The 26,137-nt window shown below is 47.4% G+C and overlaps 1 protein-coding gene across 1 annotated transcript; it reads left to right on the top strand.

Annotated features, from left to right (window-relative positions):
• The first annotated feature begins 6,049 nt into the window (after positions 1-6,049).
• Positions 6,050-26,086, top strand: LOC136639060 (suppressor APC domain-containing protein 2-like). Its single transcript, XM_066613086.1, has 6 exons — positions 6,050-6,482; positions 15,551-15,687; positions 19,909-20,046; positions 21,661-21,762; positions 22,199-22,309; positions 23,229-26,086. The coding sequence occupies exons 1-6, from the start codon at positions 6,050-6,052 to the stop codon at positions 23,349-23,351; spliced, it is 1,044 nt and encodes a 347-aa protein (XP_066469183.1). The 3' UTR covers positions 23,352-26,086.
• Positions 26,087-26,137: the final 51 nt, after the last annotated feature.

The following is a 26,137-nucleotide window of genomic DNA, read 5'->3' as shown; positions in this document are numbered from 1 at the left end:
AGGAGATAGTCAATCCCATGAAGAATGTGAGGCTGTGAATTCTGTACTGATCCAGAAGGAGGGGTGTATAGATAGGAGGCTGGGTTGATCACCTACATAGGACAGGGTGTGCCTTGACTGAGGGGGAGTGACTCCATGACAACAGCCTCCTCCTCTGTTCCTGGATCTCTATATCTGAGCCATATTGATATGAGGCAAAGGATATGCTCCAATTGTCTCTTTTTAGCAGAGAGAGTCTCAATTTTGGGGGTATGATCCCTAATAAATCATTGTCCATTTTCATTATTTTGCCTCTAATTAGAGGCACAACATTTATGTATCTATTTCATTTCTCATATATCCTTAAATACAGTGGCATAGCCAAAGGGGGGGTAGAGGATCAATTCTTCCAGGTGCCACACCTGGGGTTTTCAGAGGGATGCCTTTTAGAGGTTTTCTGGGGTTGAGAAGGCCATGACAGCCTCCCTGAACCTCAGAAGGCCTGAGAAGGCCACCTGGAAGCCTTATAAAAGGATTCTGCAAAAACTGGACATGACTTTCTAAGGCCTTTGGCAGGCCTTCTTAGGCCTTCCAAGGATCGGGGAGCCTTCCTGACTATCAGAAGGCCTGCCGGAGGCTTTAGAAAGGCACTTCTGGTTTTCAGAAAAACCAGAAGTGCCTTTCTAAGGTTGTTAAAAAAAATTTTGCCCTCAGTTTCCAGATGGTGTAGCTATGCCACTGCTTCAATATATGATATTTAGAGCATAATCTTCATTCATTCATTCATTCATTCATTCATTCATTCATTCAATTTGTTCTCTGCCTTTCTCCCCAAAGGGCACCCAAGGTGGCTATATATATATTTATTTCTCATATCTTTTAAAATATTATATACTTAAATATACTTTCTCTTATAAATCAGTGCAAGGCGTAAACAGAATAAATGAATACAGTGTACATTAGATGGGTACTCCAAATACACAAGAGCATCCCTGTTTTCCTGTTGGAAAGTATGAACGACTAGGCAATTGCTGAAAACTAGGCCTAGCTCCAAGCTGTGGTTCTGGTATAATTCTCTGTGAACTGAGACTGCACCTCCCAGGAGATCCTTGGATGCATGTACCAAGTGGGACCGGAAATAGAATGATACAAGGGAGAGAGGCCCCACTTCCAGCTCCTGACTCCCTTTCCATCCTCATCTGTTGCATTTTATAACACAAACAAGATCTGCAAAACAAATCACAGAACAACATGTAACCTGTCGTTCCAACCTAACAGATTTATGTTCCATGATTATTTCTAATATGGTGATGTTGGGGAGAGATGCATCTTCCCATTGCTTGGAGCTTCAAGTTTTTTGTTCCCCCCCCCCCCGATACAGGTTATATACTTTTACTAGGCTTGTATCTGGGAGAGATATTCAGTAGGTGTGGTTTCTACATTACTGGTGGTGTTGTGTTTAGAATATCAGACTGGCTTCAAATCCCTGCACAAACTTGAAACTTGCTAGGTGATTCAGGAACACCTACCCTCTCTTGGCCTAGCCTACCTCACAGGGTTGTTGTGAGAACAGAAGAAGAAGAAAAACCATCTATGTCACCTGATCTCTTTGGAGGAAGAACAGAACAAAAGGAAAGAAGTAACTGTGCCAGAGAAAGCTTCACCTGTTGGCTTTCCGCTTCCTGTGCAGCTGATAAAGGCACAGGGCCTTTGTTAGGGAAATGCAGGAGCAGCGCAAGCAAGCAGTCCTTCATAATTTGGACTGAGCTGCTCTAGTCCTATTGATGTTTGTTGAAGCAGGACCTCTCGTATCACTTTCCTCCATGCCCTTCGGGGACTATTGCAAGGAAATGAGGACAGTAGCTGAGGCTCCAGAGAATTCCATGGAGCATCTGTTCTCTTGGTTACTCCATCCTCCCCTCTCTGGGAAAGATTAGCAAAGTGATTTCTAAGGCTCCAAGCTCTATTTGGCAGCTGCTGTCTCTGCCCCCCTCCCCCTTAAAAAAAAAAGTCATGCTAACAAGAAAAAAACCAGGGAAGATATAGGATCATGGATGATATATCAGGATCAGGCCTGCACAGTGGGGAGAAGCTGAGTGTCAAAATTGAAAGGCATAAAACAGCTTGAGAGAGTCTCATGGGAGTCCCTGCATGATTGGGGTAACAAATAATAGGGGGCTTTCCCCCTCTGAGGCATTCCGCATTTTGTTTGTTTCAGATATGTATATCCTGCTTTTCCGCTTTCAAGTAGCTTACAACAATCAAATCCAGGTAGCAGCCAGTAAATAAATAAAAATATGAAATCTAATCTCCAAGGATCCATTGCAAAATGAAAGCAAAAGCAGCCACCCATTAAAAGCACAGTGAAAGAAGAAGCATCTTAACCTGCCAACTAAAAGATAATGAAGTTGATGCTGAGTGGGCATTTTGGAGGCAAGAGTGGCATAATTGGGGCATCATTACTGAAAACTGGGCAAAGTGCTGGAAATCAGTGGGAGAGAAGATCTCAGGTTTATTCACTGGCATTGCCAAATTGGGCTGAGAAAGACCCTTGTCTGAGACCCCTGGGGAGCTGGCACCAATCCCAGTGCAGACAACATTCAGGTAAATGGAGCAGCCCAATGGCCTGACACAGGGCAGAGCAGCTGCATGCATTCAAGGCAGGAGCACCACCCAGACAGCAGGTCCGCATAAGACGAAAGAGAACAGCCAGGCAGAGGCATAACACTCTGCTCCAGTGCCCAGGCAGTGACTTCTCCACATCACATCACAGTGTGATGTCACGTCCAGGTTCTTTCTGAAGGGGGGGTTGCTTGCCGCAGCGTCTTTGCACCTGCCCCAGTTCCTTCTCCTGTGGAGGCTCTACTTTGAAAGAGAAGGAATAGGAGGCATGAAACTGCCAGCATCTCCTCCATAATGAGGGTGGAGTCTGAGGGGCAAGCATGCACCCCCCTTGGTGTAGCACCCAGGGCAGGTGCCACTCAGGTTCCAACCTACTTACGCCTCTGCAGGCAGCTTCCTTTAGATGCCTCCCAAGTTGTTTAGGGCTTCATAGGTTAAAATCAGAACTTTGAATTGCACTGGACCCAGGACCACACCAGCCACTGTTGTCTAAGCAAATGCCTGACATTTGACAGAATGTGATTATTAGTTGGTTGATTCATTGATTGATTAATCATTTAAAAGTCTATCTCTATATTCCATTAACCACCATGTTCTGGTTATTTCCTCATTTTCCCATCCCCCTCCCCCCCATTCTAGCATGCTGACAAATCTCTTTTAAGAAGGGTGCTTTAACATCTGCTTATTGACAGATGTTTTCTCCATGCCTCATTTTCCAAGTGGGGACAGTGGAAAGAAGTGGAGTGATGGGAACTGTTACATCTCATGTTGCTGTAAGCAGCAAGGAAACCATGTCTTCTTCTGCCTCCTCTCTTGATAAAAAAGTTGCCTTCTTTCCTTTCTGTACACAGAAAGGTTGGTCCTAAAGCCTGAACAGCCAGTGCTGACATGGGCCTGATCCTCCTTTATGAATAGAGGGTGGCCAGTACAGCACCAGCTGCTCCCTGCCTGTGTGCACTGCAGAGTCTGGTCCCAGTGTATGTCTCAGCCCTGTCAAAACCTCCATGCGGATGACTTCCAGAGTCTTCTCCAGCAGTCTGGGGCTGTTAGCATAGCTCTACCTACTGAGAGTGCCTTACATAAACACTGGCCGTGTACCAGCCAATGTTAAGTACTTAAAAAAACAACCAAGAAAACTATATTTTTATTGGGGAAAAAATCTGTACATATATTTTGCATGAAAAGAAATGAACAAAACACCAAGAAACCAGAATAAAAACACGATGGGAGGAATACAAGTCAAGTACTATAGAGATACAGTGATGTAGTGATATTATTTTGGGAATTCAAATGCAGAATACCAGTGAAGGATGCTGTGCTGTAGAGATATTTGGTGAGAATGACTATGGCTGCAATCCTATGCACCCTTATCTGGGAGTAAGGGCCTGATCCCAACCGGCACTCCACTGGTGCTCCTGGTTCACCACTGGTGCTGAGCGTCATAAAAGTGCCATGCGGTGATGCAGGAGGTGAACCCACAGAGCAGGTTGAGAGGCCAACGCCAGTCGGCACAGGCCTCAGCACTGGGAAGACACCCAAGAAGAGTACTGGGAGGTAAGTATCCCTGCAGGATGGCAAGGAGACTTACTGGGGTGGGAGGAGGGAGTGGGACTGGGTGGGGGGATGGCAGTCTGGAGGGAGGATCAGGCCCAGGAGGGGAGATGGCAGCAGAGGCTGCCATCAAATCTTATGCCCCCTCCTGAGCTGCGCAGCCCTACACAGGCATACTCGGCTCGGCGCTAGCTCTGAGGAGACCCATTGGGGCCGCCTGGGCTTGACACAGGGTAAGGGAACATTTGTGGCTGTTCCATTGGGTCTTGAGGCAGAAAAACTAAATTGTGTGTATCCCTTCCGGGACCAACCCTCTTCATGGTAAATATACACAAACACCTGAAATACTGACAATGGGGCACAAAGTGTGCTTGGATTGGTTGCCTTTACCACATGCCAGGGCAACCTGGAAAGGTAAGAAAAAGAGTAGAGTGACACCGGGCTTGAATTTCCAGTACTGAACTTGATGCTCCCATTGTGTTTGCCTCTCTGCGGATGTAGACAGAGGCATTGCTCTAACCTGCAGCCTAGTGGATGAGAGGTAACTGCTTCAGTTTGGTACTACAAACTGCCAACCTGGGCTGCAGTTGGACGGGGGCCCCTCAGAGCCGGTCCTTTGCTCCCTCCGTCCCTTCCTTCCATTCATATTTTTCTTTTGTTCTTTCATTTTTTTCTCCATTAGGGTCAGTTCACACAACTTAAGGGTCACACGAGATGTGACATTTAATATGCCCTTTAAATCCTGTGTCTGGCATTTCATGCTATGGGCTGCATTTGATTGCAAACATGATGGGAAGCCTCCCAAGCAAAGGATCCAAAGAGGTGTTCAATGTTACTGACTGCAGGTTGTTCAGCATGTCATGGTTTTCTTTTCTCTGGTCATGCTACTATTAACGCCTTTCTTTTGGACTTTTGTTCACGCCTGGCACGGACCGCCCGTGGGTCTGAATGGATTCATGTGACATGTGCGGAAGCAATGCAATGGCTGCTTCTCCAACACGCACAGCTGGCAACCCAAGTTACATTTCGTACCCACCACTGCTAAGCTGCAAGAGTGGGTTGAAAGGAGTGAGGAAGCAAATCAGGGTTGAGCAGCAAGGAGAGAGACAGATGACAAGACCAGAATGCAGCATAGAGTGCCGTAATCCATGTCATGCCAGTTTGGTTGTACGGACTAGTCCAAAAGAAGCAAAATGATAGAAAAAGTGAAAAGGACACAGAGATCAATCCTGTAAAAGTCAGTCCCCAACTTTCTATCCCACTTTCCCAATACTCCATCTCTAGAAAGAAAAAAATGACCCCACTGACCCCAGATTTTGATTTTAGTTTCCCACCAGGGAGAACTCTCTCTCTCTCTCTCTCTCTCTCTCTCTCCCAGAGGGGAAGCCACTTCGTTAGACAGAGCCGCTAATCATCTGGCGTCCAGGGTGATTATCTGGGATGGGTCACATGATTCCATCCCCAGCGGCCCGTCCCCCTTCCTGAACCAGCTTGGCCAATCTGACTCAATCAGATATTCCTACTGTGACAACCAGAGACTTCAACAAAGCATCAGAGCAACCCTGACCATACAGACAGAGAGACAGAGAACTTCGGAGTCCTGGTTTCCAGACCTTCTGCTCTCTATGCTGGAACCCTGTCCCCTCTCACAGAACCTGAACATCTCCTCCCTTAGAATTACTTTCTTAGGAACCCAGGAATTCTGGCTGTCAGCCTCCCCAACTCCATTTCACTTAATCAAGACATTGTTTCCAGTCTTCTCTGCTCTCTTCCAACCAGTCTAGTGTTTACTCCCTCTGAGAGAACCCAGGAGTCCTGGCTCCCCAAACTTCCTGCTTGAAATTGCCAGGCCCCACTGTCCTCCAAAGGAACCCGGGTATACTGAGTACCTCCTCCAATGAGCTCTGTGCTGGCTGCCTCATCTCTTCCCCCTACCCTAGAGGACTCTTCTCCAGTCCGTGGACCTCACCTGCCACGGCCCTTTCTCCGCAGCCTTCGGACACTCTTTGAAATCCTGGATGATCAACGGAATGGGACCATCCACGTCTCAGAAATTGAGAGTCGTTGGGGTCGTGGAGGCTCCGGGGTGAGCCCCCAAGAGGAGAAAGAGAGATGTCAGCTCCCTGCTGGAGTTCTCCAGGCCTTACAGCAAGTAGCAGAGCCTTGTGGGGGCTATTTAAGTTTTCCCCGCTTGGTGGCCGGACTGAGAATTGCCCTCCTCCGAGCTGAAGAAGAAGAAGAAGGAGAGAAGGCAGGAGACAACATTGGAGCCAGAGAGACTGAGGATGGACAAGCTTCAGCACAGTCCTTGAAGAACTTGAGTCGAATACGTAAGTGAGATGGGAGGCCAAGTGCTGGTAGTCTGCTATATGTTATTTCTTTCTTTTTCTTTCTTGTGCCAACCATGTACATGATGCTGTACAAAGAATTACAGACCAGGTCTCTGCCCCAAGGGGCTTGCAATCTAGAAAATGCACAAGGGCAACAGCAAGCAATAGGGAGGGAAAATGGAAGCACCATTAAAGGGAAAAATATGATGCTATTTTTGTTACATGTAGCTGGGCTTACTTTCAGAAAAGGAGGGCGACTCGGGTGCCAAAGGGTATAGTGGGTGTCGGCCCACAGTCAGGATCATGAGTTCTCTGAGAGGCAGAGTAAATATTTTCCCTTCATAAAGAGTGATTTTTCTTTTTGGTGGGAATGTCCCATGGATAATGTTGAATAAATGTTTTGAGTACCAGGCAGTAAGTTGAGCCAGTGGCATAGCTAGAGGGGGTGCAAAGCACTAAGTTTTTCAGGGAGCCTCACCTCAGCATGCAAGTGGCCCCTCCCCCTGGAGCCATCCCTCGCCTATGCCTCAGTTTTGCTCCCCCTGCCAGGAATGGCTCTGAAGGGGAGGGGCCACTTGCACACTGAAATGAGACTCCTGGCAAAACTCAGTGCTTTGCACCCCCCTCTAGCTATGCCACTGGGCTGCACTGAGTGGGGGGGGGCAGGACAAAGTAAACTCCCTCCTCATATGGTGACCATCATTTGGATCAAGGCTTCCAAAAGTTACAAAAAGAAAAGAGAAAAGAAACAAAGAAAAACATTAACACAGAAAGGCAAACAAGATTTTAAAATCATGTCTAGTTTTGCTCTTAAGATTTGGAAAAGACATGTGGTATGGTTCTCTTCAGACTGCAGGTGGGGGGAATGCTCCCCTACAGCAAAAATTCCCCAAATACAGAAAACTAGCAGGAGGGGACAAAACTAAAACTTATTTGTTCTGATGTGTTAGCTTTCCGCATACAGAGTGTTTTTGTTGTGGAGGAATTGTCACATTAATACCTTCCCTGCCCCTTGCCATATGCAACATGTAGATCTTTGTCTCAGATGTTTCACACAAAAGTTTTTCTTGAACGATGCAAACACCTCTGGTGTGGGGCCCTGGCTGGGATGATGGAAAGGGGTTGATTTAACCACGGTTAAGGAAGAGGGAGAATTGTGTTTTGTGGAGCTTCAAGGCAAATGCTCTGGGTTCTGTCCCCGCCTGTGTGATGAAAAGAGAAGGTTGGGCATGTGCATGTGAAGGACAGTGTCAGAAGGGCAAGGATAAACAGAGTTAGGCCAAGCCATGGGAGGAATAATGGGTATCTTTCCTTTCCCTGCTGCATGAACACTCTCTCCCCGTCCCCACAGCCCCCAGCAGGCCTGTGGCTCAGCCAGGACACCATACGGCCTGGGGTTTAGTGCTCCTGATCTTGTCTCCTCGGCCATAGAGACGACCAATCCTCTTACCCGGCTGGCTGCTGTGATCCAACCTCCGCCGTAGTAAGGAGCTTTTGTTAATGGGCCATGCATTGGGCAGAGAGAGGGGAGTGGGGAGCAGGATTAGACTGCATAAATAACTATCCAACTCGCCTGAATCCTTCTGTCTACCCATCCCCTCGATCTCTTTTGGTGCGTTTGTGCAGTCTTCATTTTCTTTGTCAGACACTTCCACAGCCCTAAGAAGATCAAATAAAACATCACTTTGCTTTCAGTTCTCCAGGCCATCCTGAACCGTTTTGCCAATCAATTGGGACCCATAGGAAGTGATTAACCTGAAAGTGATGTCATGGTCATAAGTGACATCTTCAAGCAGGACCATTTTTAACATCCTCCATATGACAAAACCAAATCAAATGCGCAATCCTAACTTGCGCTGAACAGGCAGGCCTGTGGGCCTGTGCTGTACCCTGTGCAAGTTTGGGGTTGGCTATGGCTTGGTCCAAAGTAAGGGGAAATAATTCCCCTTACCCTGGGTAGAGCTGCAGAAGCCCGAGTGGGTCCACTCAGATATGTTCCACCTAAAAAGGTGGTGCAAACCTGAGCAGCCCAAAGCTGCCCAGGAACACGGACTAGGATCTGGCATAAGTGCATAAAACCCCTGCTGACTGGGTAAGAGGCACTTTTTCAAGTGAGTGCTCCTCTTTTATTTAGCAGTTGGAGAGTAACAGGCCCTCTTCACCCCAGCAGTGTCTTTTCTAGTGGTTGTCTGCTGGTGTTCTTTTGCATCTTTTAAATTGTGAGCGCTTTTGGGACAGGGAGCCATTTGTTTTTTCTCTGTAAACCGCTTTGTGAACTTTTTGTGGAAAAGCAGTATATATATATTATTCATCATCATCATCATCATCATCATCCCTGCCTCTCGCTCTCCACCCACACTACCCTTCCCCCTGCCCTGGAATGCCTCTTCCCCGCCCTCCACAGACCCCAGTGCCAGCCAAGCTAGCCTGGCACAGACTTACTGGGCTTTGGCACAGTGGAGGCTGGATGCAGCCTCCGTGGGCCATCACACATCCTTGCACTGGCCCAGCTGACTGTGGAGTGGGCGCAAGCATACTTTACTTGTGCCGGCCCAACGAGCACTTAGAATTGTGCTCTAAGTAATTTAAAAGTATACAATAAGTTTAAAAATTTATCTGAAACAAGGATGAACTATCTTAACCTTCCTAAATTCTATAAATTATAATAACCCTCCCAAGCAGTTTCTGATCTATTCCCCAAACATCCCAAAGGCTGCAATCCTATCCACACTTCCTTGGAAGTAAACCCCATTGCCTCTTATTGTTAAAAGCATATACATAGTAGCCTGTTAAAAGTACAGATCTGTAACATTTCCCCAGTCACACACCATGGTGGCATCAAGTCTAATATATTAAAAATAAAATATACATTGAAATGAATGGGGACCCACCTGAAATTGGCTCGCGACCCATGTAGTGGGTCCCAACCCACATTTTGAGAAACACTGGACTAAAGCATTCCTGTTAGGCTTCAGCTGTCAGTTTCACGGAATGCTTGGCTCTGGTTTTCAGATAGTGGGCCCAACTCAGATTGGGGCCCTGCACGGCTGCTGCATTAGAGTAAAAACAGACCTTTCGTTTTTAGTGTCACATTTAATCTAAGTAAGGATTTGAATCTGAGTCTCCTCAATTCTGGTCTGATACTTTGACTCACTGACACTTCTCCAGTGTTGGGAAAACCCAGTGGAGCTTGACTCAAGTCAAGTCACCAAGCCTCCCCCCATGACTCAACTTCAAAGAGTCCTAAAGGGGGCATTTTCTGAGTCTCCGAGTCACCCTTTAGTGACTCTAATGGACTTGAGTAAACCCCCCCCCCCTTTAAAAAGCCCACTGTGGAAAAAACAGAGCTGCTGCATGGGGGGGGGGGGAGCGAGAGAGAGAGAGAGAGAGAGAGAGAGAGAGAGAGAGAGAGAGTGTATGTCTTGGAGTCTTCTTTACTCACTCCCCTGATATCCGACACCCATCTGTAAAGAGGGCAGGAGGGGTGGGAGGGACTGCAAGAGAGCCAGGACAGAAGCGGGAAGAAGGAGGAGGGTCACAAGCAGGATGACCCGATCCTTGCAGATCTACTCAGAAGTAGACCCTCTGCAGCTTCGCTTTCAATGAGGCTTCCCCCTCCCTTGTTCCTCCTCCTGCCCTCCCTCAGCCAAAGGAAATATAAGAATGCTCATCCCTTGTCCAAGGATCATCCATTCCTTCCTTCCTATCAGAGGCGGGAAAAGGGAGCTTAGTTCTGCCTCCCCCTCCGGCTCACATTAACCTTTTCCTCCTGGCTGGAACTCCCTGCTGCATGCTGTCGGGATGCTTGCCCCAGGAGGTTTTTCACACGGCAAAAATAGTAAGCAGGCACCCCCATACACAGGGAGATTTGAGTCAGCACATGTGGGGACAAATGCCGAGGCCCTGACTTGAGTCTTTTTCAGAGTCTTCCAAGTGTGTGACTCACAAGTCGCCGAGTCACCCAAAATCATGCATTTTTGCAACTTGAGACACCGACTCTCCCAAGGTAAACCTCATGGCTAAGGATTTGCACCTGGGACTCCTTGGAATCTTGTCCAACAGTTTTAACATGGAGAAATGCAGTGTTGGGGACTTGAGTCACTTAACACTGCATTACTCCATGTTCAAACTGCCCAATGTTCCTTGGGGGATTGGTGAGAGCAAACAAGTAGTCCTGCCTCAAGTTGATCTAAGCATGCCAAGCGTCTGTTTATGGTGGTGTATCTGGAATTACCAGGTTGTCACCCAAGGATTTGTCCTGGCACCTTGAAACCACTTACTTAGCAGCAGCCACAGTTTCTACTGCCTCTGCCTTCCTCATTCTTTCTCGCTTCTCCTCCACTTGCTGGCCTTGCAGGTGCTTCACACAATAAGCAGGGTGGGGATGGGGGGTCAACAAAAGGATGTTTCCTGCTCAATTGGTGGTATTAACATAGTGTGAATCTCTAGGTTGCAACCTGGTAACTCAAGGTATGTCCGGTTTCCATTTTTGCTGCGCATACTGCACAGTTGGGTGGCTGCACTTCCTGGCTTGTGTGTTTCTGTCTATTTGTGGTTCTATTTGCATAGCAGGCTGGGGTATATTTGGATTCATTTGTCTGCAGTTAGTGCCATTTATCAGCTGAGCTCTCTCTCTCTCCTCGCTACCCAGAGCTGGCCTCTTGCTGGTCACGCCTGTAATTCCTTCCTCCTCCCTCCTGCATTAGCTGACACATTGAACTGTCACCCTCCCACCTCTGTGTTTGTTTCTGAGAGTCCATCATTCATCTCTCTATACTGAGAACATACAAACCCTGTTGATTCAGGGCAAGCACCCAGCTAGGCTAGCATGTTTTATCTCACGATGGCCAATGAGGAGCCTCTGGGAAGCCCCCAAACAGGGCATGAAAAAAAAACCCTCTCCCACTATTCTTCCCCAGCACACTGCTTCTGAACATGGAGGTTCTTTATTGTCAGCCTAGGCACTGATAGATCTCTGGTCTGTTTTCTTCAGCAGTCTAACATTGAGGGGTGGCCTGGGGGCAGAGTAGGATTACCAGCTGGCTAGGAAAAAAACCAAACCTGACCTGTAGAGATAAATATGCTAATAGTTGCAAATCAAGCAACTGTGGAAGGGGCAACTGCATATTTAAAAATTGGCAATCCTAGTAGAGGTGCAGAGTAAGGTAAGTAAGTAAGGTAAGAAGTAAGGTAATTGGTGGGGCCCAATCCCTGCCATCAGGTTTGCACAAACATGTGCCTGAGAACCTTATTAGAATTGCTACCTTGGACTATCTACTTGCCATTCTGACTAAACGGTCCCATTTACCTGTTGTATATATAATTTGCTGTTAGGCTCCTGTGCCTTTGACAACTGCTAGAAAATTGCAAATTCAGCAGGCAAAGTTTTTTTCCATAATTTCATTTCTTTATAAGGAAAATCTTCACCTATTCAATTTCTACCTGCAGCAAGACACTGACAAAGCCAATCACAAGTCACATGGCCTCACTGCAAAAGCTAGGGTGATGGTTTTCAAACAAGGACAGTGGGCTCCTGTGCCTTTAACAGCTGTGTAGTAGAAAATGGAATGTGGGCAGGTTGTCCTGACAGGGGTAAGGAAAGTTGCAGTTTTCCCCCCAAAAAAATTCTGGGCCCAGGGAAGGGGCAAAAGGTAGAGCTTTTGAAGTCAGATGGTTCAAGGAAGGAACCTGGAGGAATCTGACTGGGCATTGGAGGCAGTACAGGTCAATGACCCCTTCTGGAATTCTGAAGAGCAGAACTTCTGAAATGCAGAACTTTTTGAATGCAAGTATGACATAACATGATGTGGAGCACCGACCAGCATGCATTCATTACAGAAAAGAACTGTGTTTCATGCATAAAATTATTAAAAATATTGTAAAAAAAATACCTCTCCAGGCTATGTATATAAGGTGTATACGAAACATAAATGAATAAATGAACTTTGTGTTTAGGCTTGGGTCTCATTCCCATGCTATCTCATTATGTTTATATAGATATTCCAAACCCAGAAAAATCCAAAATCTGGAACACTTTTGGTTCCAAGCATTCTGGATAAGGAATATTCAACCTGTAGGCATCTTGCCTAGATGCCTTTAAAAGGGGATTGGACAAATTTTTGGAGGAAAAGCCCATCATGAATTACAAGCCAGGTTGTGTATGTGCAACCTCCTGATTTTAGAAATGGGTTAGGTCAGAATGCCAGATGCAAGGGAGGGCACGGGATTGCAGGTCTCTTGTTGTCTTGTGTGCTCCCTGGGGCCTATGGCCTGATCCAGCGGGGCTGTTCTTATGTACCACAGAACTGCACATTGTAGTGAAGCCAGAGCTGGTCAGTCAAGGGGGTGGAATTTAAGAGAACCTGGTTGGTCACTGATGGAAGATGGTACTAGTATGTCAGAGCAGAATTGGGTGGGTCATGGGTACAGCCTGCTCCATTACTGGCTTCCAAAACCTCCAAAAGGGTTTCCTGAAGGAACACACAGTAGTTTTAGTGCTTGGACCAGTAAGATACTAGTGGGCAATCCATGTTGCATGTTTTGAATCTCTGGTGTCTGCATTCAGCTTGTTTCCCTTTGATTACCTTCCATGTTGCATCAGTAATGTGCAAATGTTCTAATACTGCAGGGTTTTCTTTCACTAGCATTGCATCTTCACTGGGGCTACGGGCGTGGGAAGTATACACATGATGTGGGCAGCCATGACAATAATCACAAGCAGGGGAAATGTGTAAAATAGGTTATCATTGTGTATGATGATCTCTGATGTCTTCTAACCAGGAAAAAAATAGCCAACTCTGCCAGGCTCAATATCAGCGCATGGCATCCTTGGATAACTGCCAGGAACCCAGCACTGTGAAAGAGCCTATTGCTGATCAAGCCTTCGGGTCCCCTGCAAGAAGGAGTGGTCCTGGCTGTCAATTTTCCCCCTCAATATGCCAGCATGTGTTTTGGAGCATTGTGGGGAAAAATGGCAGCCATCATTAGGGCACACTGTCTTTCCCCCCAATGCCCTGAAATGAGGCTAACAGTGCACTGTGCAGTGAAATGGTGGCTGGCAACTTCTGAGAGGAGCACAAACCAGCTGCCAGCCAGGGTGCCCTGCCCTCTGAGTCTTAGGGGGGCAAACCCATAGAGAAGGCAAGTTGCTGAGGCTCCCTCTTCAAACTTGAAGCTACATAAAGCTTGCACAGTCTCCGTCTTTGGAGTGGGCAGAATTTGGCAGCTTGCTGTGCCTGGCGCGGAGCCATGGGCATCTCTCCATCTGCTGAAATGGCCCAGAAGGGCTTCATTGTCTAGGTGGCTGCCAGTCAATTTGTGACTGTTGACTGGCGCTCTGCATCCGGCACTTCACCCTCACTGCCTCTCCCTGAGCTTGCTCCCCACATAATTGGCCTTTTGGTCTGTTTTCTCCACTCTGACATGGTTTCCCTTCCTCGACTTCTGATTCCACTTGCATATAGATTCACAGAGAAGCAGGAAGAGGCAGGAGGGTCAGCTTGGTTGTGTTTGGTGCAGTGAATACCTTCTCCTCAAGCGCTGTCCAGCTCCAGCCTCCTGACCTAAGCTTAGCATCCATCCTGGCAGCTTAATAGCTGAATTGTCAATACTTGCAGGGAGCCTAAGAAGCACCCTTCCAAATATCCACAGGAAAACACTAGACACTGAGGAAAGAACATTTGATACCAATAGGGGAACAAGGATTATATGTACCTGAATGTTATCAGTGGCAACACTAGGGTTTGGGTCACCTGGTGCGGAAGACCAATGTATCTATGATGGACCTCCTCCTATGCAGTGGGTGGGACAACGCCCTGTACCATTGCCCCACCCCCGCTGGTGTTTTTGGCTCTGACTTTTGATAGAACAGAGGCTTGTTTCATTGCGTTCTGCATGAAAATGTGCATCAATTCATTTATAACATGATGGTATTATTTGAAAATACCAATATTTGGGCAAGTAGTGGTGTTACCCACTCTGTGCGCGTCATCTGGTGCAGCCCACATTTCTGCAGCCTCTGCACCCTCTTGTGATGCCACTGATCCTTGTGTCAAAAAGGGAAGAATAGTACAAATACAACTTCTCTCACTACTGTGTGACCAGCTGCACCTATCAAAATTCCCTCTTGCACAATTGTTAAAGGTACAGAACCTCCTTTGCATCCATCATGCTTTGTGTGGAACATTGCAGCAGGAACAGCAAACTGGAAGCTAGGATTAAAGGACAGACTGGAGATAGGAAGCCCGGGTTCTTCGTTTGCTTGTACGATGAGCAGTTTGTCCCTCATTAAATCTATCCTTTGGAAGGCCACTGGGGCAATCAATCCCATGGGATGAGAGCCAGAACTGGCTCAGTTAATCAATGAGTCCCTGTAATTAGTAGCTTTAATTAAAGCAGCCCAGGAGGCAACAGAGCTAGGAATCTATGAAAATGGGGAGTGAGCTATATACAGTTTGCTTGTATCAGGTCTATGGAAGCACATGCTGTTATTTAGCAAGCAATGCTTTTCTCATCTCTAATTCACGAACAGGGTCACCTGCTAACAAGTTGCATGTCAGGCTGCTGTTGAAGACACCAGAGTCGACTCAGTGGAAAGGAGACTTCCCCTTGGATTCTGACCCCTCATCCTGAGATTGTTCTTCCTTCCCTGGAGACCCTGAGAAAGGGGCTCAAATCCTGAAACTTCAGGGCAAGCTCTGAATCAGAGCTGGCTCATCCATGGGGCTGCCTTAGGCCACTTTGTAAGGGCCACATAATCAACAGTAGTGGTGTAGCCAGAGGGGGTGCAAAGCACTAAGTTTTGCAGATGCCTAAACGTGCCATGCAAGTGCCCCCCCCCTTTTGGAGCCATTCCGGGCAGTGGGAACAAAACAGAGACTAAACAACTCCATTTTGCTCCCACCACCCAGAGTAGCTTCGAAGGGGAGGGGCCACTTGCACGGCATGCTCAGACACCTGCAAAACTTAGTGCTTTGCACCCCCTCTAGCTATGCCACTGATCAACAGTATGTAGGATTCCCATTTCAGTTGAAAGTGCTGATGTCAGCCTGTCCCATTTCTTTCTCCAGGAGAAGCTGATGGAAAAGGAGTCACTCGGTCTCGTAGCATCAACAGCTCCCTGTGCCAAGCTGGACGCCGCCGCAGCCTCCGAATCCCTAAGGAGCCTCGCAGGCACACCATTTCCAATGCCGTGGAGTATGATGTGGTGAGCAGGTCTGGGGAGTGTCTCTCAAGGGTCAAGACACCGTTCTTAGTTTTGAATTATTTTTTATTTTATTTTTCCCATTGGTATACTGCCCCTCCTCTAAGGAGCGCAGGGTGATGTACAGAGGTCCTCCACTCCTTTTGTCCTCACAACAAACCTGTGATGTAGGTGGGAAGTGGTGACTAGCCCAAGGTCACCCAGGAAGCTTCATGGCTGAGTGGGTATTTGAACCCAGATCTTCCAGATCTAAGTCGAACACTAGAACTGCGGGCTGCACTATCCTGGCTCTCAAGAACTGAAGCAGAGGCATCTCATTCCACACTCTTCCAAATGGGGGATACTTCTTTTGTAGAGAGAGAAATCTGTGTAATCCTTAAGCAAGGCTTTGAGCCTATATAAATCAGCTTTATTAATTAGTTTAAATTCCACAATCTTAGGTTGCCAGTGTCCTTTGGTGCTTAAGGGTACGTCCACACCACAGACCTAAACTCTTTTAATAGCATTCAACCCAGGGGACTCTGGGAAATGTAGTTCCATGGGTTAGGGTTTTAGAATTCTCAGTATCCTTCCCGAACTACATGTTTCAGTGTTCCTTCCAAGGAGAGTAAGAGAAATGAAACTGAGAATCAGTTCCAGCAAGACTTTAAAGGCCAACATTCAGAGTAATGCTGCTCAAGAAGAGGTCTACTTACATGAGAAATGTAATATGGGAACAGCAAACTCATGCTCACTGCCGTGTACTGGAAAATTGTAATGTCACCCGTATTACATAACATATCATATTAAGTTTTTCACACAAGAAGACCTGCTCTTGGGAGTCTGTTTTTGAACACAAGTTGGTCCCAAGCTGGTCCCCAAAGTCTCATCAGAATCAACTCTGAGAGTGTAGTGCTGATGTAGCCCAAGTACAATTGCTCTGGTCAGACGTGGATCATCTGGGCAGGGAGTTGGTCAAGATACTACAGATGGCCTTGAGACAAACTACATATTACATGCATATGTGTGTAACAAAATCTCACTGAAATAGTGTAATTGATCTGTGGAACTCCTTGCCACAGGATGTCGTGATGGCACCTGGCCTAGATGCTTTGAAAAGCATATTGGACAGATTTGTGGAGGAAAAGTCCATCACAGGTTATAAACAATGTTCCTGCCAAGCTGTGCAGCTATGTCGCTCAAAACAGAGCTCTGCGCACCTTGGAGTGTAGAGTTCCCAGAAGTCTATCTGGCTATGGTATATGATGTCATCACCAAGCATCCAGGGGTGTCACTGAGCCACTAGGGAAGGGGTCAGTCTGGACATTGGCATGGACCCCTTAGATGGAACACTGTTTACGAGTCTTGATGACTATATGCAACCTCTGGGTTTTAGAGGTAACCTATCTCTGAATGCCAGATGCAGGGGTATGGCAATAAGATATGGGTCACTTGTTATCTGGTGTGCTCCCTGAGGCATCTGGTGGGCCACTTTGGAATATAGGAAGCTGGACTAGAAGGGCCTTTGGCCTGATGCAGCAGGGCTTCTATGTTCTTATCCCTCCCATTTGGTAGCAGAGTACTTGATTTGCATACAGAAGGTCTCAAACTCAGTCCCTCCAAGTATGGCTGGAAAATATTCCTGTTTGAAACCCCAGAGAACCGGCGCCATTAATGTGGATAGTACTGGGCTTAATGGAACCAATACTTTGACTCTATATAAGGCAACTTCATATGTTCACATGCAGTTTTTTTTAAAATGAAAAGAAGTCTCAGAAGGCTGTGATTCGAAGGGCTGTCTGCTTATGCACTTCTTCCCTGACCATCTGTCTACTCAAAATCTCCTCCAGTTGCTTTTCTTCCTCTGTGGTTCAAATCTGATGCTTGAACAAACCAAGATAGAGAAGGGTGCAAAGAATGAGTGAAGAGCATGCAATGCAGCTGGTGTTAAATTGTTGTTTTAATGTATATTTTATCTATTTGTACACTGTGTATGATGATAGCCACATGGGGCAGGTGTGGGGTTTCAGTTGCGTTGGGAAGGTCAGATAAAAATGTAGAAGTCTCCAGTCAAGGTCTTGGTGCCTCAAGGGACACCCAAATGCAGGTTATGAATCCAAAGGGGTTAATTGCTGGACAAAGCAGTTCCTCTCTTCACCTCTCCCTGTCCACCCAGTTTACCCGGTCAGCCAGAAAGGCTGGGATTATGGCCACCATTGTCCAAGGCAACTGAGGCTTTAACATGTATCCCAGGATGCACTGGGAAGTGCTGAGTCCAGCAAATTGGAGCAAACCGGGAGGGGGAAAAGATTCCAGTTTGCCCCCCAGGAAAGGGAGGGAGACAGGCAGAGGAAAGAGCTAGTGAGGGGTTAGGAAAAAAAGCAGACCTTGCAAAGCAGTTTGAAGGAAGACTGTGAATGTGCAAGAAGGGTGGGGAGGAGGGGAGACAGGAGCTGTGCAGGAGAGCAAGGTGATCGTGGAAGCAGTGGTCCAAAAGGTGGGAGAAGAAGGAGAAGGGTTGACTGAGGGCCGATTGAAGAGCATGTTGCTGCTGGAGGGGTGGGCGAGGGGTGAGAAAGTGGCTGGCAGGAGACTGTAGCTAGCCAAAGGTGGGGCATCATTGAGAACTGGGACTGGGAGAGGGCTCTGTGGTAGGATCTGAGAGGGAGTATGGAAGGGCAGTGAAAGCAGAGAAGAGGAGAGAGGGTTAAAGGAAGGACAGGTGGGTGGGGAGGCAGAAAGGGGATTACAGTAGAGGAATTGCAGCTTTGGAGGAATTGGGGCTCCCACGTCTGGGAATGCGGCACTGCGCTTTGGGGTGTCAGAGGACATGTGCGGAAGAGAGAGGGGCCATCTGAAGAAAAGAGAAGCTGCCTTGGTGGCCTTTTCCCTCTACAAGGGGGGTGATCCTGGAGGAGCCCTTGTCTTGCTGGAATGTCAGGCTGGCCCCCACCCCTCCTGCTCTGGGCACTGCTGCCTCCCTGCTACCACACTGCCACAATGGCCGTTCAACGAGGCTACACCATCCTCATCCTGCCGCTGGGCACAGCCCTCAGCAGTCTGGAGGCTCTGCGGTTCTTCTTCTGGGTGAGTGATTGTAGGACCTGTACATCTGGGATCACAACTCCCCCCCCCACCCACACACACTCTACCCAACACCCTGAGAGTCAGAGGTTAATTTCTAAAGCAAAACATGCACAGTGCATACCCTCTACCTGCAGGGACATCTTCTGCCAAGCAATGGTTCATTAAACTCTGGTGGAGAGATCCGGACAAGTGCTTGGTCTATGTGCAGCGAGGATGTGTCTGTTGCTTGACTCAAGGCTTCATCTATTCCTGGTACTGTGTTTTTTGAAATCTGTCTTTGGGAAGCTCCATTCAGTGGTGTAGCTAGAGGGGGTGCAAAGCACTAAGTTTTGCAGGCGCCCCTCCCCTTCAGAGCCATTCTGGGCGGTGGGAGCAAAATGGAGGCATTTGCCTCCCTGCATTTGCCTCTGCTTTGCTCCCACTGCCCAGAATGGCTCTGAAGGGGAGGGGGAGGGGCGCCTGTAAAACCTAGTGTTTTGCACCCCCTCTAGCTACACCACTGGCTCCATCAATGGTTCCTCTCCCTTCATCTTCAGAAGACTGGCTAAGACTTTTTACATATTGTAGTGGTGCTGCCTTGCTGTTAAGATTATTAAGATTAATTGCTTATTAAGATTGTGTTGTCAATTGATATTTTGTTTGTGTTGGTCTATTTATTATGATTTTTAGCTTATTGATTTTATTGGATTTAGGAGCTCCCTGGGGTACCAGTTTTTAGCCCTCTTGTAACAATGTACTGGAATTCCAAACAATGTTTGGAAAGCTCTTCCTTGGTTTCTAGTCCGTTACTGTAACCAGCACAAACTCATCCTCCTCACTTCCACTCTGCTTAAGCGGTCTCCTTTCTGCCCTGGATCACTCAACATGTGCCTGCCCTTTGCACCCCCCGGTTCTAGCACCCCAGGGCCCAAAAGTCTGCTTTCAAAAAGGTTCTACTCTTTCTCCCTGGCTCCTTACTGTTCCTAGAACTCCTGCCCAGGGCACCTACTTGGGGTTCACACCCTCCCATCAGCCCATCTTTCAAGATTTCTTATCAGTGGGCAGCAGCCCAGGCATTGCAAATGGGTTCTCTGTCCAGTCCCACCCCACTCCTTCACACGCCCCACCCCCTTCCTCCTTCCCCAGCTGGACTTCTGATTTTCCTCTCATATCTCGCAGCTAAAGCGAATGCAAGAGCTGGAGAGGGAACGGGATGCCTTGTTGCAAGGGCTGGAAATGGTTGACCGGATGCGGGACTGGTTTCAGCACCACCTGCTGGAGGCCCAGAGACGCCAGAAGCACATGGGGGCTGAGGTGGTAAGTGCCAGGCTCAAGGGGAGAGGATGGACATTCAATGGTAGTGGAAAGGGAGGAGCAGGCTGTGGTGCCTGAGGGCCACAAGAGCCTTTGTATTCTATGTTTCCCTAAGAGGAGAACATATTTTTGTTTGCTTGGGAAATTGACAATTGGTGGAGAACTTCTGGGGAAAATGTTTGCAAAGTAGCATGTGCTTAGGGGACCCCAGAGCTTAGGAGAAGAGGGAGGCATTCAGATCCAGAAGTCACTCTCAGCCTGAGCTATGTGAAATGACCAGTCTGTGTGGATGACAACTGGAGAAGATGAGCTGTGTGGATGAGCAATTGAAGAGTCAATTGCTTCCCACCACACTCATATTTCCCTCACTTTACAGTTATATGTGTTTGATCCAGTGTATGAATCACCAACACCTGCTCTGCCCATGACACCTGAGTGTTCAATGGCAGGCTTGCATAGGGGTATTTGTGTGTAGAGTCAAATGGATGAGCATCCCAACCACATAACCTGTATATGTCTACTGGGGTACAGATTGTACCGTTGGAACCTGTATGCACCGAACTCTTCATGCAGAGGTCTCTTTGCAAATGTGACACTTTATTTTGAAACACTTTAATCTCACTTTGCCCACAAATGGTGTCTCAATATGGCTCGTATATCAGAAATACAAAAGCAGGTGTTGTAAAAAAAACAAACACCAAGCATCAAATAAACAAAGCCTTGTGGTTAAATCCATGATTAGACAGAGCAGTGAATACAAATGCACAGTAGAGCAGTCGCCTCATTCCCAACTCAAATGCTTCACCAAACTAGCCAGCTCTTCACCAGATGCTGGATGGGATGGGGGTGAAACAGGCCTCCAATGGGAGTGCCTGAGCGTATTAGAGCCACCACTGAGAAAGTCTTGCTCTTAGGCAATGTCACTTCAACTCACCAGGCACTGGCCTCCCGAGCAGGAGCAAGGCTTCAGGTGGATGACGTAGGGCACAATCCTAACCAACTTTCCAGCACCAAGGTAAGCGCAGTGCAACTCCAAGGTAAGAGAACAAACATTGCCTTACCTTGAGGAGGCCTCCATGACTTCCCCCCACTTGCAGGATGCACCACGAGCCCTACTGACACAGCTAAGCCAGTGCTGGAAAGTTGGTTAGGATTGCGCTGTCAGTGTGTGAATGTGCCATGCAAACAACCGGGATCAAAGAGAGGGTGGCATAAGCCAGCCCATCCACTTTGCGTGCGTCTGAATGTGCAGGCGGGCTCATTAGCTCTAGATTTGAGGAGCTCTCCATCATTTCAGAGCTAGCAGGCAAACAGTTCCTCTTGCTTCTCATGAGCTTGCTGGCTGCTCTTCCTTTGCTCCACTCTTTTGCCCAGGAGCCACTAAGCAAGTGAGCAAATTACTGATGGCAGTGAAGAAAAACTGCAGCAGCAGCAGGTCAGAGGTCACCTCTTCCAATGTGCTGCAGCCAACCAAACCCAGGAAGTTTTGCAAAGTGAAGCATTGTGGATTAAATGCAAAGTTCCTCACTTTTACTGTCCATTTGGAGTATGATATTTGGGGTACAGCAAGTGGATCAGACTTCTAGATGCTCACATTGTTATTTTGCACCATTGCAGAACTATTTCTCAGACTCTTACTCCAACCAGAGCTGCCTGCTGCTGGCCAAGATTCAGGAAGTGAATCTGTGCTTGAAAAACCTCCTCGCCTCTCCTGGAAAGGTCAGGAGGACTTGGTGAAGTGGGGATGCTAGGCCCACAGACTCTCTCATGGGGCAGGATCAGGCAAATGAGTCAGGTGGAAGGCTTTATTTCCATTAAAGTGTGGTAGAATGTGCTCCTGGGGAGCAATAACTTCCTAGTAGCCAACAGAGGGAGGAAAGGGATAGCCTTTCACATGTTCTGCCTTGGGCCCATTGGAGGCTGGGAAGGGGAAGTGCGACCTCTATTGTCTTCTTTTGGTTTCTGCATGAGCAAAACTAGAATTCTGTTGTCTCACCCTTTATCAAGAAATTAAGAAGATCCCAGCAGCTTTCTGGGGTTGGGATGATGCCTAGCACACTGTTGGTGTCAAAAACACTGTGGCAGTTGAAGGGAAGTGAGAGGGAATGGGAAGGAGTGATATTTAGAGGGTCATGTGAGTTCTTTTGTTTTCCAGCCCAATGTCCCACCCAGTGGTTTTGGTGTTCCCCTTTATCCACCAGGAAAGAAGACATTTCACCAGCAAGCAGTCAATGTCCTCAAGGAACAGAACCATCTTCTGATCAAGGTAACAAAAAGCACAATACGGTCACCTTTAAAACGAGGGGGAATTTTCATTTGCGTGGCATATCTAAAGTGCACAATGGGTCAGGATGTAATGTAGCTCAATAGCTGCCTTCTGTGAGGCAGAATGAGATGCTAGCAAGCCAACTAACTGAAGAGCTTCTATGAAGCATGCTCCCACCAATATTTGCCTCAAAACCTGCATTTCTGAATGAGCTAGAAGCCAATAAACCAGTCATAACTCCTAAAACCGGCAAACCATGCAGAGCACAGAACATGGCAGTAGGCTGTTCTCAAAGGCCTTCTGGCCTTTCAAAGGTTACCCACCTTTGAAAGGACAACAGGGAGGTGGGAAGGTGTACAAGGCTCTTTTGCAAGAGAGTTCCAGAGCTGCCACTAAAAAGGCCACTCTCCTTGTGGAATTAGTCTCCCCAGAAGACGGAAGCTGGAGGAGTGCCTTGTCGGATGATATCAACTGCTGAGGGGCCTTGTGAGGCAGGAGATGTTTCCTGACATTCACAGGACTCCGACTATTTGCGGCTGGCAAAGTGGGTGGCAATGGTAGAAAGTTTGAGAACTGCTGAATTATAGTATAGTCACTACTACATTATAGTAGTCCAATAGGTGCCAACAATGTCACACAGAGCTAGTCGTAATAGTTTGGGGGACCCTGAGCAACAAGCCATTGGTAGCCCCCCCAACTGGTAAGAGACATATAATGAGAGCCTCTCATGCACACAGAGACACACCACCACCACCCCAGTAGAATGTGTGTGTATGTGCCTGTATGTATACAGGACCTCTCACTAGGCACACAACCTCTTGTGAAAAGTTAGAACCACAAAATTGCCTCCTTGGGGATGGGATGAGTGGCAGAATAATTGTTGTGCTTTTATAATTCTTTTTATCTGCCTGGCTAACAGGAAGTCTCTGAGAAAAGTGACCGCATTGCCCAACTGGAACAAGAGAAAGCAGCTCTTTGCAAACAGCTTAAAGAGAGCCGGGGCTACCGACTACCCAGCCACAAGGAGTCCACCTTTATCTGACAATCAGTCATTGCTATGTTCCTTGTCAACAGGAAGTGTCACTTAATCCTGTATCCACAACTCTTCCTTCTTGGAGCCTAAGACAAATGATGATCTTTCCAGCAACCCTTTCTATCCGGAGAGGTCATCATCCTCTCTTTTTATGCCTTTGCATCTGGTTCCATTTTTTTCCCCTACCACACTGTGACAACAATACCCCAGGTCTGCAATAGAACAATTTATATTGTTTAGGAACATATAGACTTAATGTGCATATTTTCTGTCACAGTTTGCATAGTTGCACAACTTATTTGGAAGTGGAGGGCTCATATTGTTATGGAAACTGGGAATCAAATGGTTATCAAGATTCCTGGGAAAGAGCAGGAAGAAGGAAACAGGTCTGTAAAGCAAAGGGTCCACAGATGTAGCAGCAGGTGTGCCCAGCTGACAGGTGTGCTATGGCCTGTCCTTCCGTGCTCCTGATCTGACAACATAATTCAGATGTTTCATTCCCGCTCTCAGGCCTAGAGCCTCATGAGGGTTTAGGATTTTTTAAAATTAAGATGTAAAAATGTCATGTGCATTGGCATAACTGCATCGATGAGGAATTCTGGAACACTTGTAGCATCTTAATTTCACTGCCATTTCTGTCACTTTTTAAATGCTGTCATTATGGACTGCTTCCTGTATGCTGAGCAATGTTGCTTCTTTCCATCTCCTACACACCAAAAAGGAGATGTTCCTTCACATATTTTTGGCCCAGTCTTATGGGCCTTGTACAACAGCAGCTCTTCTGATCCACTGTTGTAAAAGGACAAGCAGTGGCACAAACATTGTGCCATCATCAAGTGCAACGGAGCCACCGGCAGAATGGCCAATGGCTCCTCACGCATGCCAGAATCTCCTGGATTCTGCCACAGAGCAGGTAGGTTGGTGGCATGGGTGGTTTGGGGGCGGTCCAGGATGGGGAGGGAGGGTGTGGATCCCAAGAGATGCAACTTGCACTGGGCTGCTGTCCCCTTTTTCAGCCCAACACAATCTCTTTCTAGAAGCATAGCAGATTGGTGTGCCGCCCCTGGGCACATCAGTAGTCCTGCCACCCCCTCCACTCCAAAAGTAATTGCGGTGACATGACTGCAATTCCTTCAGAGCCAGGCTACCCTCTCTGGAAGAAGCTGGCCTGGCTTTGAGTGACAGCACTGAGAATGGTTTGGGTGGCAGCTACCTTTCTCAGCATGGTCCTGCACCTCTCAGAACCAAACCTACCACTTCTTCCAAAGTAGATGGCCTGGCTCTGCGTGACTGTGCTGAGAATGACTGCAGGAGCAGGCAGGAGAAGCTGCCCATCCCTGCAGTCATTCTGGACACGGTTGTGCGCCACTCCAAGTGAGGTTGGCCAAAGTCGGCGGCCTCACTCCAAGTGGCTCAGCTGCGAGCAAGGGCGGCAAGACCCTAGTTACCATGGCAGGGGAGGCATTGCCACTCCCCATGAAATGTTCCCCATGGAACGCACAGGGTCACAGCATCCTTGTGATTCGCCCTCAGCTTCACAATTGCCCCCTTTCTCTCCTCAGACTTATGGGTCCAAAGAGACCCACTGCCAACCAGGCAGCCTACAAAGAGGTAGCCGGAGGATAGGACTGGGCTGTGAATTCTCTCCTTGGATGTCAAATGATATGGTCTCCCCTTTGATAATACTGTATTACAACACCACAAAACTTTTCATACTTGGTTCATCTTCACATCATCTTTGTATCAGCTTGGTGATGTAAGCCCCCATCTTTGTACTGTTCTATAGATAGGGGAATCTGATATCATGTCTCAGCTGTGGCTACTTAGCGTTACTATGGCTGAGGGAGAATTTGAACCCAAGTCCATGTTCAGCCGTCTGACTCACGCTAGCTCCCTCTGCATCCCCTTTCTCCATTTTAGGATTTTTCTTTGGCCCAAAAGTTCAAATGTTGCACTCAATTTTGGAGGGTAGAGATTAGGTGTAATTGATCTCAATTCTCTTGGGCTGATCTTGTGCTGCTACCCTTCCCCCTTTTGTTCTCTTCTCTAAAGAGACCACTACTTAAGCCTATGAAGATAGTTCTTGTTGCATTATTTTCCACAGTGCTTAGCTGATATGGCCTTGTGGCTATCCATGTCTATTGGGCAAATCCTTTTTGCCCAAGATCTTTTGGTGCTAGGGTTGCCAACAATTAGGCCCTGTAGCTGTAGATTCAGGTATTTTGTTTCCTAAAACTAGTATGCAGAAGTGGAGGAGGGTTTCACTCCCTCCCCACACCCGAAACCACAGGACTTCATCCCCAGACTCAACAGGCCCTACCTGCTGCCCAGGTATATTTAAAATCACATGTTGGCAGCCCCAATTATTTTGATTAATAGCAACCACCAGGTGCTAGCTCATGACTCACTGGCTCTCCCTGCTGGCTCAAAGGGGTATAAGCAACTCAACCACTTCGTTCCCTTAACCTTTCCTCTTTCACTCCATGAGCTCCAGTTTTCCCCTTATTTTGGACAGATTTGTATTTATTCTAATGTTAACATAGAGAAAAGGAGTGACATTGATGCATGATTAAAGAAGAAGCTTACTTGAATGCACTGAATTGTTTGACTGTGCCACTCATCTTCCAAAGCTTCACAGACACCCAGAATCAAGGTTGAAGACAGTTCTCTCCCATGACCCCATGATATAATTTGATGGTGGACTAGTTTAGTGATAAGAGAGCAAACGTACCATTAAAAAATTGCTTTCTTAGTCCAACCCCCCTCCAGGAAGATTAGGGAAGTGTGCATAGTTC

Source organism: Tiliqua scincoides, chromosome 2 (assembly GCF_035046505.1).
Source record: "Tiliqua scincoides isolate rTilSci1 chromosome 2, rTilSci1.hap2, whole genome shotgun sequence".
In the NCBI taxonomy this organism is placed as follows: domain Eukaryota; kingdom Metazoa; phylum Chordata; class Lepidosauria; order Squamata; family Scincidae; genus Tiliqua; species Tiliqua scincoides.
Note: the sequence above shows the minus strand (reverse complement) of the source record. Positions and strands in the feature narration are given on the sequence as shown.